At 38.1% G+C, this 12,390-nt stretch overlaps 1 protein-coding gene across 3 annotated transcripts in view; it reads right to left on the bottom strand.

Moving 5' to 3' along the window:
- zfyve26 (zinc finger, FYVE domain containing 26) overlaps positions 1-12,390 on the bottom strand; it is a 100,500-nt gene that overhangs the window by 84,465 nt on the left and 3,645 nt on the right. For all 3 annotated transcript variants that reach the window (XM_060828891.1, XM_060828893.1, XM_060828892.1), the window contains exons 2-7: positions 11,306-11,579; positions 5,398-5,476; positions 5,198-5,287; positions 4,408-4,963; positions 3,078-3,208; positions 408-572 (exon numbers count right to left, since the gene is read on the bottom strand). In XM_060828891.1, the coding sequence (XP_060684874.1) occupies positions 408-572; positions 3,078-3,208; positions 4,408-4,963; positions 5,198-5,287; positions 5,398-5,476; positions 11,306-11,529 (1,245 nt within the window). In that variant the 5' untranslated portion in view covers positions 11,530-11,579. The remainder of the gene's footprint in view (positions 1-407; positions 573-3,077; positions 3,209-4,407; positions 4,964-5,197; positions 5,288-5,397; positions 5,477-11,305; positions 11,580-12,390) is intronic.

The following is a 12,390-nucleotide window of genomic DNA, read 5'->3' as shown; positions in this document are numbered from 1 at the left end:
CATGTTTGATTTCTGGCTTTGCTTTTGTGATGATCGACATACAGCAAAATATTTTTAAAAATGTCTCTACTAAGATGTAGCACTATTTATGACTTTCAGACTCCCAAATCTGAAAGTTAAAGTCAGCAAACAAAGTGCATCAGAACACAAGTGAATAATTTGCTAGATCTGTTATTGTAGGTGATGAAGAAATAAAGTTGGTTGATTGTTGCTGAGAATTTAGCATGGGCCATTTATAGGTCCCTAATTTACTTACCTTTGCTTTGCATTTAAAGTGACCACTTATAACTCGCAAAGTAATTTTTAAAAAATCATTCATGCAATCACCAGTGACAAATAATGTTACATTCACATTGACTGCTTAATTGAAGTATTTCACGAGCTTTCACCATCAATAGCGTCCATACCTTGTTTTGATGGAGCGTACGTAGTAGATTCTGAGCTGATTCTAGACTTTGGCAGTGAGTCCACCCCAGCAACACCATGAGTCGTGAAAGGGGCTTGAATGTTTTCTTCGTTAATTTGCTTAAAGTGCTGTAATCCTCCCGCTTTATTAATTGTAAAGCAGTAGCCTAACAAAGTAAAAAAAAGAATAATGAGAACACTGCAGCAGACATTCATTATTAATCATAAATCAATCACTCATTTTCATAAATGCCAAAGTTAAATCTAGAAAGTAAGTTTAATTGGATTGCCAAGACGACTGTTCACCAAGTGATGTATCTACTAAAATCCCAGGCTGCTCTGTTATCTCTCCAAGATAGTCAGACTCACTGGGGTAATGCACTGGAAATCAAGTCCCACTATTTCCAGAGTCATCACAAATGTGAAAAAGATTTACTTCAAATATTCAAAGTCCCCAGTTTATCTGGCTGATGAACCTAAGTATAAAGAATACACATATCAGGGTATCTAAACATAACAGAAACAGGTATTTAGTGCTTGTTGTTTTTAAACCTCTGTAGAAAAGAAACATGAATTACTAACTTACGACTCTCTATATTTTAAATCCTCCCACTTTTGAAAGATTCCTACTTGTATACAAACAGTCAAAGATACAAGACAAAATAGAAATACCATGGGGTGAGGAAGGAATAAAGTAAAAGTCAGTGAAGCATACTTGTGGCACTATTCTAGACAACATGTGATGAGTTGTTTCCTTTCAGTTCCTTTTGCCTCTTTGAGGAGGACATGAGGTTATAGTCAAAGCAATTCTCAATCTTCCATTCCCTAGTTGAGGATTTGCCTTAGTGTATCCAAAGTTGTTTTTTTCCCCCTTTTCCATTCAAGAAAGGGATTTTCAGAGATTGCGACAGAGTAACTCGTTTCTTTTAGTACTCCACTCACCTTTACAAGCTACATGTTTCTGCTGTATTATCCAAACGTAAAGTTGTAGCCACTTGCCCAGGAACTATGCTGAGTACACTTGAGCATACACAACTGGCTGTGGTTGAAAAAATGTTCAAACATCTGGCATTGGACAAATGCCCATGAAGCCAAGGTATGTCAGATGCTTTCCCCACTGCTTGAATAAGGCTACCTTGTAGATGCAACATTTAAAGTTTCAGTAACCTTTTTATAAAAAGTTACCAAATCTTCTTCTACTGTGCCTTGAATAATGAGAACCCATTCAGCACCTATTCAGTATGTGTAGCAGTATATTTTCTCATTTTAAGGACACAGTCCAAGAAATTATAGTAGCCTTTACACTAGACATTTGGCGTTAAGGAAGGGCAGCGAGATGATAATGCAAGAACTGCGCACATATCAAAATTAATAGCAGTGTACCTTTCAAGGGAGTAAGTGAAAAAAGAAATATTCGCTTCATGCACTTACCACAAATATATCAGGTCAACAACAATAGCATGAAAATTAAAGTATTTGTAAATAAACAAATAGGCAAAAAGCACCTTGATTTAATCAAATTATTTTCTTATTTTACATGCAAGTTCAATGATGGATGCACTCTGGATAAACTTTTACTCAGAAAAGCCAATGGTAACTGTATCATATGATCAGGGCATTTTTGACGTTAATTTACTAAACCATCATCAGGCAATTTAAGTTACATGGTGGTGTCAAGAGACCTTGGAGTCAGGATGCCTGGGATCAAGGTCTACCTGTGTCAGAGATGTGTCTTAAACATCTGAACAGACCGATTAAAAATATATAATAAAAATGCTATAAATGATTCAATATTACAGTAACTACCCTGACATGAATCTGAGGAAGCACCTGCATGTAAAGCAAGGAAATGATACAATCTGAAAATATAACAGAGGATTGCTATCGGAGCTTACAGTTTAATAAATGACAAAATAGATTTAAGGTTTGCATAAGAGAGTTAAAAAAATCAGCTCGCTTCAGACTTTGCTTATGAATTAAAAATAAGTTTTTATGGTTTTTGAAATAAAGTACATGCATCATTAATAATGAAGACAAGTGATTCAGAATAGAAAGTTATAGGATTCCTTCTGATATTACTGAAATTTTATAGATAAATGTTGATCTGCAAAAACACGGCTTTCTACACAATTTACTGTAGTGTCAGAGAACACCACCACTCTGGCCACAGCTTGTCTTTATCACCCAACCACACCAAGTAGTTGTTTCACATTTTGCATATCATGAGATACTTTCATGACCTAAGCACATAAAATGAAAAACAAGGATACCAACATCTGAGACAGGTAATAGAAGACTGAAATGCTAAGTGGAAAAATGGTGGACCATCTTAGAAGTCAGTTTGAGACGACGTGATGGGCCTCCTTCTGTACCGTAACAATTCTGTGAATCATCAAACTAAAGTCACCATTTCCTTCCCAAGCTCACTGCCTTTACAACATTGCTTGTGGTCATCTGATTAAGCTTGTTAATTCAGCATCAAGATCAGGGTTCTGGACTTGTTCCAAACATACAACATTGTAGATTGCAGAGTTTAAGAAGGCTCCTTCATGAAACATGCAACAATAGGGTGCATGGTGACATTTCTCTAAACATGATTCTAGATTTATTATTGAATATTTGATTCAAAAATCAAAATCAACATATCCTGTTCTCTTGGTCCCAATACATACCAGAACCTGTTCCACAAAGTGCTTATTGGTGCTCATGCTGTAGAAGTAGGCTGCCTTCCAAGAAGGAGGTTCCTCAGCATCTGCAAATGATGCTAACATAACTTTTTCAGCCTCTGATAATCCAAGAGAAACTGAAAAAAAAAGAAAATGGAAACAAACTTTAAAGGTCAAATAATGCAATTCAACTCGCTCTCACTTTGACCTACATATTGGTAATAACCTTGACATCAGCATCTGAAGTGTCAGAAATGATGAGGTATGGTACAGATGATCAACAACCTCAGACAAGCCTCCTTCCCAGTAAGAATATGTCTGGCAGGGAGAATGTTTAAACCAATTTTTTTTCAAATAGTGACCCTGGATAACCAATTCTTCAAATACCTTAGAGTGGTTCCTGGAATCAAGCTATATTTTACATAATGCTATACATTAGATGTTAATATTCTATAGCCCTATATACGATGAAGCATATGGATGGAGTGGGTCAAAATCCCTGATGATCAGATAGTTCAAGGCCATAATAAACAGGATCCTGGTAACTAAAGCTTTAATCCAAGTGTCAAAAGCATCTATTTTTCCTCACTGTGTGGAGGTTCTCATTGTCTCAAAGATAGTCCATATTACTACTGCAAATTGTTATTTTAGTTTTAAACTTACTGGAGCCATTGTTGGAAATACAGCACAAGCACAACAGAGAAATTGAGGTTATATGTGACTTTGACTCAGGCCGCCAAGTTTGGGTCACGCAACTGAACAAATGAATGATGGAAATACACTGTGGGCTGGTTAATAATGGTAATAACAGGGAGCAATGTTTGAAGTAGCTGTTAATAATAAATATCTGCTATCAGAAGAGTGTGCATGTAGATATGGTTAAACGCCAGCATTGGGCTTGTTCATCATATTTCAATCACCTAACAGTTCAATCACAAAGAACAGTGACCTGTACAAGTTACAGAAGAACCTGCATTCCTGTGCATGTTTCTCAGTTCAGGAAAGAAATACAAAATGAGCTAAGGTGAGCGTACAGTGTGGAATAACTAGAAAATAAGCATTTGTAAATTATTAGCTTGAGAAGAAAATCGAAAAGGAAATCACATACAGGTCGTTCTACTCTAACATGTTGTTTCGTTAATGAGAATTCGCTGTAACATGATTGACAAACTGGGGCTATTGTTTCTATTAGTTTTAATGATGCTGCTATTACACAATTTTCTTATGACATGGGATCGCACATGAACTGAACTACAGCGTTATAGCAGATACAATACTGCAGCTTTTTCTACTGCAAGAATGGGAGTGGGAATCAGAAAAGGAAATTACTGATTACCTCTATCAGATGAGATTTGTGCTATCAGCTTCTCTTTACTCTTCTTGATGGATACAGTACTGTACAAATTGATCAGAGTTTGGTTTGATTTTCTAAGCATGAAACCAAGTAATTGCTCCTCACTCAGTCCATATTCTGTGGCACAGCAAGCATCATATAGCTCCTCACATAACTGCTGGATTTCATAGGCCTCCCTTTCCGCATCAAACATAAGCACAGAAACAACTGAATAGATTTGTTTTTTTGTTGACTCGTACACATCCATGACAGATTCATTTTTGGCATTTCCTTTGTGTGCTTCCTTTAGTGTACATAGAGCATTCTGCAGAAAGTCAATGAATAGTTTCTGTAGCCTATGGTTGTGTTCCACAGCAGAATTTTCAGTGCTTTCAACCATCAAATAAGAAACCAAGGCCTTCACAAGTTGAGGGTTACTGGATAAAAGTTTCCACAAAGAAGAAAATGCCTCAGGACTTAGTGTATAGGTGCTGAAGTCCTCTTGTTTCTCAATCGCCATACCAGGATTATGACATTTAAAAAATATACTGTTTAGTTCCTGCACACAGAACGAAATTAATTAGTATCACAGAATAAGCAGTTCTGCCATTATTAATCAAACCATCCATAAACTGAGAAGTACTATAAAACATAACACTGCATCAAATTTTTAAAATTGCACAACACCATATAGAATTAAATTTATTACACATTCCATAATAGTTGATAACTGTCTCAATTAACAACTCAACTTAAAATAAAACATAATGCCATCAAAATATAAAGACATTACCTTTAGGACATCTTGTGAGAGCTGTGGCTGTAGCTGTTCCAGAAGCAAAAAGAATTCAATCTCTCTTCTGACATTTGACGGAAGTGATATCTGGTGCAAAAAATAATGGCTATTTCAGATTTAAAGAATCAGATGGGAGGAAATGAACAGAAAATATAATGACATTATCTACAGAATGAGAGTGTGCTTTGTTCATTTACCTGATCATGTGACCACCAACGCTCTAGCTCCAGTAGCCACAGCCAGGCAAGTCGATGAGGGCTAGATATCGTCTCCCACCTGCACACAAATAACTAGTCAGAGATGAAAATTTTAAAAAGTCAATGGTCAGTGAAAGCTGTTTGTTTTTTCCTGGATCAGTTCTGCAATACACCAGTTCAGAAATCTACTGTTCAGGAATATCTTGAGGAGACCCAAGAAACACTGTCAATGAGCAGAAACATGGAAGATACAGTATTTGGATGAAAAAAACACTCACTGTTCCCATATTACAACATTTTGCACCTGTTTTATGCTACAAGTAAATATTTGTTTCTACAGGGTTTTCTGGTCTGTAAATATTTTAACCGACCTGTTCAGGTGCATTATAACCATGTCAAAGGTAGATAGGATTTGAAGGCGAACTTTCGGGAGCCTTTATTTTTACTTTCATACAACAAACCAGAGAATTTCCAAATACGAAAAGGATTCAGGTCCTAACCATTTCATACTAGTAAGATTAGAGTGATTTTAGCATCGTACAGAATGCAAAAGCAAAAAAAAATTGCACATCTTATTAAAAATATATTTAAGCTCCTCTTATGGAAGTTTAATCAATGGATTGTTAAGCTAAATGGATCACAAAAAACCCAAGGCTGCGCTAAATTAGCCAATCATATCAGCCTCTGAACCTCCAGCTTAGGGAAGAAAACATTAATCAGAATTCTGATAGTTGGTTAGTGACATTCCCTCCCATGGGAAGTGTGCATTAATAAACGTCTGCCAAGGACAGGATTATGGGTCAAAAAGTGTGGTACTGGAAAAGCAGTCAGGCAGCATCTGAGGAGCAGGAGAATCAACTTTTTCAGCATAAGCCCTTCATCAGGAATGAGGGGCTGACCGATAAAGAAGAGGGGGCTGAGGCTGGGGGTGAAGGTAGCTGGGAATATGATAGGTGGATAAAGTTAGGGGCGAAGGTGATAGGTTGGAGAGGAGGGTGGGGCAGATAGATGGAAAGAAAGATGGACAGGTAGGACAGGTCAAAAGAGTGGTGCCAAATTGGAAGATTGGATCTGGAATAAGGAATAAGGAGGGGAAATGAGGAAATTGGTGAAATCCACATTGATCCCATGTGACTGGAGGATTCCAAGGCAGAAAATGAGGCGTTCTTCCTCCAGGCGTCGGCTGGTAAGGGTTTGACGGAGGAGGAAGCCCAGGACTTTGGCAGAGTAGGAAGAGGATTTAAAGTGTTCGGCGACAGGACAGTGGGCTTATTTCGTGTGTCCCCAGAGATGTTCTCTGAAACGATCCACAAATAGGGGTCCTGTCCCCCCAGTACAGAGGGGGCCACATTGAGAGCAATGGATACAGTAAATGATGTGCGTGGAAGTGCAGGTAAATCTCTGACAAATGTTGAAGGCTCCTTTGGACAGCCTTGGACAGAGGTAAGGGGTGAGGTATGGTCGCAGGTTTTGTCATTCTTGCGGTGGTGGGGGAAGCTGCTGGGAGGGGAGAGGAGGGTGTGGACCTAACAAGGGAGTGGTATTTATGGAAAGCAGATAGGGGTGGGGAGGGAAATATATCCCTGGTGGTGGAGTTTATTTCTAGGTGACAGAAATGGTGGAGGATAATGCAACGTATCCCGAGGTTGATGGGGTGGAAGGTAAAGACCGGGGGGGTTCTCTGTCCTTGTTGCGGTTGGAGGAGTGGGGCTCGAGGGCAGAAATTGATGAGATGCGCTGGAGGACATCTTCAACCATGTTGGGGTTGGGGGGGGTGGGGGAGGAATTGCAGGCTTTGAAGAAGTAGGCCATCTGGTATGTTCAGTGATGGAATTGGTCCTCCTTGGAGCAGATGTGGCAGAGGCAGAGGAACTGGGAATAAGGGATAGCATTTTTATAGGAGGCATGGTGAGAGGTAGTGTTGTCCAGGTAGCTGTGGGAGTCGGTGTAGTACATGTCTGTGTTGAGTCGATCACTGTTAATGGAGGTGGAGAGGACCAGGACGGGGAGGGAGGTGTCTGAGATGGTCCAGGTAAACTTAAGGTCGGGGTGGAATATGTTAGTGAATTTGATGAACTGTTCAATCTCCTCATGGGAGCACAAGGTGGTGCCAATACAGTCATCGATGTAGCGGAGGAAAAGTTGGGTATTGGTACCGGTGTAGCTGCGGAAGATGGACTGTTCCACGTCTCCGACAAAGAGAGAGGTGCCCTGGCTACCCCTTTGTTATGTTGATCTTTGGAGCCAAAAGTCTATCAAGATCTACTATCAAATGTGCACCCTGAGGAAAGTACTAAGATTGATCAGTATTTATGTACAAGAGCAAGAAACCAATAATTTTTGGGAAAGTAGAAAATAAATCATTGAAAGAACAAAACATATAGATTAATACACAGAAGCTTCAGGACAGAAGCCCAAATTCCAAATCCTTGATACCAATGTACTAATCTGTAATCAAAAAGCTGTTGAAGCATTATGACTGGAGGGAAGGCCTGCATCTGTTAATCATACTTTCAGTTCTTTTTGGATTGATGGTTTAGGTCTTACTGAATTGGGATCATGTGCCTGCATGTAGATTAAGATATGTGGTTTGCTCTTTCTCAACAATCTAACAAAGCAAAATACAGCTATGGAACACCAATGGACAAATGATGTCAATTCAGTGAATCCAAAGCCACAATGTCAGAAGGAAGTGAAAGCACAGACTTTAGTTCTTGGTGTGACTGCAAAGGAAGTTGTTAATAGGAATAACACAAAAAAAATTTTAGATGTGATGGCTATGAAAGTAATAGAGTTCATTCATGAAGCGCTGTAAAAGATTTCGAAAAGTGACCGAGTGGTAATAGAAACGGGTAGACAGCTGATGTAACTTAGAAGCTGTGAGGTGATAGATTTTAGGAGAAACACAAAATAAGAAATGGTCGTTGACATTTTGGATTTAGGCACACACCCAAATCTTAAATTTACCGATTTTTTTTCTGTCAATGCTGAGTTCTTCCAGTGGTTTGTTTCAGTTCTACATTTCTTGCATCTGCCGCTTTCATTCAAGCAACAGATACATACACTTAATGGAAAGACATTGGATGTGGATGAACAGAGACCATAAGGATTCAAAAATAAAGTTCTTGAAACTGACACTTCAAGTGCACAAAGCCCGGAAATAAAGGAGAGCAGAAATCTATACTTTAAAAGTGTCGATTGTAGTCATGATGTTGAGGTGCCTGTGTTAGACTAGGATGGATAAAGTCCGAAGTCACATGATACCAGGTTATAGCCCAACAGGTTTATTTGAAATCACAAACTCCGAAAGCTTGTGACTTCAAATAAACCTGGTGGACTATAACCTGATGTCGTGAGACTTCTGACTACATTTCAAAAGGCCAGAAAATACAAAAGCAAAACAGTTAAGATTAGGATCATGTACAATTTTGAGCAACCCATTATGGAAAGGACATAGAAAATATACAATGTATATGCCCAGAATTATACCAAATGGGAAACTAAATTCATAAAGGGATATTTGGGATACTTTACTATTGGGTAAGAATTCTATAAATAAAATTCTGCTTGGAGAGTCAATGATCAGCATTATCAATTTAAGATTAAATCCAAGAGTGAGGAGAAAGCTTGAAATTTACTTGCACAAAACAAGTGTTAAAACTTAGACTGTATTTTCACAGTTGAGGCAAATACCTTTGCTTCTACTGAATGAGTAATGAAAATGTAGAACTTGCAAATGGTTGCACCGAATAAAAGAATTACACTTAAGTGGAAATAAGATAAACTGATGAGGAAGAAGGAACAGAAAATATATTGATGCTTTGAGATGAAATCAGGTGAGGGCAGGATCAAGCAGAGCACAAAGACCAGCACAGACAGCTTGAATCAAACAACTCGTACTGGAAGGCAAAAAGGTTTATTTTCTTTCTAGGCACGTGGCATGTGTGTCACTAGCTGTAGCAGACTTTTCTACCCATCTCTAATTACCCAGACTTACAATAACTGAATCTGGAGTCACTTGTCAGCCATGGATGGTAAATATCTTTCCCCAAAGGGCAATAGTGAACAAGTTGGGTTTTTACAATGATCAACAGCAGTTAAGCAGTCACATTTATGCTAGCTTTATCTTCTACATTATTGTACTGAATTCAAACCTCACACATGCCGTGGTCGGATTCGAACCCCTGTCCTCAGAACATGAGCCAAGTGTTCGGGATCACTAGTCCACAGATGTTATCAGTATACCAAAATCTGCTTCAAAACAGATAAAGATTTACAACAGAGACAAATCTTAGCCTATGAGAAATGATCAGACAGAGGGATCCATTTTGGATTGTTCTAACTATCAGGCAGCCCAGATATAAAGAGCTCCACAGCCTTATCGAGTCATGGAGTCATAGAGATGCACAGCACGGAAACAGACCCTTCAGTCCAACTCGTCCGTGCTGACCAGATATCCCAACCCAATCTAGTCCCGTTTGCCAGCACTTGGTCCATATTCCCCCAAACCTTTCCTATTCATATACCCATTCAAATGCCTGTTAAATGCTATATTTGTACCAACTTCCAACAGTTCCTCTGGCAGCTCATTCCATACAAGCACCATCTTCTGTGCAAAAAAGTTGTCTCTTAGATCCCTTTTATATCTTTCCCCTCTCATCCTAAATCTATGCCCTCTAATTCTGGACTCCCCCACCACAGGGAAAAGACCTTGTCTACTTATCCTATCTATGCCCCTCATGATTTTATAAACCTCTATAAGGTCACCCCTCAACCTCCGACACTCCAGGGAAAACAGCCCCAGCATATTCATTCTCTCCCTATGGCTCAAATCCTCCAATCCTGGTAACATCCTTGTAAATCTTTTCTGAACCCTTTCAAGTTTTACAACAGGAAGGAGACCAGAACTGCATGCAATATCCCAAAAGTGGCCTAACCCATGTCCTGTACAGCTACAACATGACCTCCAACTCCTATTGACCAGCAACATATTTTCAGCTGTGATCTCCAGCATCTGCAGACCTCATTTTTTACTCCAACTCCTATACTCAATGCTCTGACCAATAAAGGAAAGCATACCGAAGCCTTCTTCACTATCCTATCTACCTGCGACTCCACTTTCAAGGATCTATGAATACACACAGCAAGATCCCTCACAAAAAAGGGATTTCTCTCCTCAACTCATGTTTGTCCAGTTAACATATATTTTAGCAATACAGTAAGATTTAACAATATTTGCAAACATTTTTCAAAGTTATTGTGGAAATCCAGAAACTACTGGTCAATGCCTTCAGAACTTGCTAATATATTGGCATTTATTACTGATATTAAAAGTACAATTATTTAAACAAAATAACAATGCACTTTGCCAAAGGAACCAATGGCTTTAAAACAGTTTTAATAAACTCCCTATGAATTTTGGGACATGCTGTCCACTATATGTTCTGTTTGTGAACAACAATATTCTTTTTTAAAATGGATCAGATGTATAAATAATAAATGCTACCACAAATACCTGCATTTTACTTTCAAATTTGTCACACAAACACTATTCACCAGTGTCTTTCAAACACCAAATGTAATAGTGGCAGGGCCCTGGTCTCATATGTTATTAATTGAAAATCTGAAAATAAATCCTTTTCAATTTTCCATTCTAAGCTTAATGTATAAAAAGTTCAAACATTGCCTGAAAGTATCTACAAAACATAAAAATCATGAGCAAAGACAAATGCTATAATGTGAAAGTAATTACCTGAACTCATTACTTCGGAATGTTAACTAATAGCATTAAAATTGAGAAACAAATATGATTAACAAAACAATTTTAGGTTCAATTATCCATAGATCCTTCTTTTTCCAAATAAACTATATCTGTGCTGCAAACTCCAAGTTTCTGCAGGGTACTCACCTTAGCTTATATGGACAGACAACAATTGCCTGAAGGATTTCCTTCACTTGTTCTGCACCAGCTTGCCATTGCCTTAATTGGGGCATACATGCTTGTGCCAAGGCCCAGTTCCCCTGCCGCAACTGATCACAAAAGAATACAAACAGTCTTTCTAACGAGTCATCTTCCTCCTTCCCAAATGGATGGATATTTGCAGTGTTCCTCCCAGATGAAGATTCTTCCATGGTGAAGATATTTTACATTATAGGCCAATAAACCACTTTATATACATTGCCTGCAAAGAAGGAAATTATTTTAAACCATTAAAAATTTAGTTACACTTGCATTAGTGTGGAATATTAAAGTAATAAGTTACTGTTTAAATACAAAAGTAGCTATTGCCAAAATGCTCACATTTCAATACACATAATAGTCTATCCACTGCCTGAAAGGGTAGATAAATCATAAGCTCAATGGTCATTGATGTGAAAATGCATGCAGTAACAAGTGCTCACCAGAAAACTTTGGACTGAAATTTCCAAAATCTGAAATAGGAACTAGCTATTTTGTCCAAAATTGATCATCATTAATGGAATTAGGAGAAAGTACAGCTTTGAGATCTGATTTTTAATGTAATTGCATTAGCATTAATTTTAAAATTAATTAAAATTTGCATTTGCAGTCATTTCAACCACCCATTGTTTGAATTTTCAACTGTCCTAGCAATGACCAACACTAATTTGGACCAGAAATGTATTATTTTGCATTAGTGTCAGGCTCAAAGAAATGACTATCCTGCGCATTCTACTTTTCAGTATTCTACCAGCATCATACACCACAAACACAACACTGAGCAATAAGATAAGCTCAAGCTACAGGAACAATTCACCTTTCCATGCACTTATAAACCATGAGTATCTCAAATGGCTTTATGAAAATGGAATCGAAATCAAAGTACATTTTTAAAAAGCACCTACTTCCATCATTGTAATAATATTTACACTATAAGCTCTGAAGTTCTCATTCATGGTTTTAGTACCTCCAGAGTTGACTATTTTGTACTCTCCTACTACACTCCATCATCTGTAAACTGAAGTGGATGAAAA

This window comes from Hemiscyllium ocellatum, chromosome 8 (assembly GCF_020745735.1).
Source record: "Hemiscyllium ocellatum isolate sHemOce1 chromosome 8, sHemOce1.pat.X.cur, whole genome shotgun sequence".
In the NCBI taxonomy this organism is placed as follows: domain Eukaryota; kingdom Metazoa; phylum Chordata; class Chondrichthyes; order Orectolobiformes; family Hemiscylliidae; genus Hemiscyllium; species Hemiscyllium ocellatum.
Note: the sequence above shows the minus strand (reverse complement) of the source record. Positions and strands in the feature narration are given on the sequence as shown.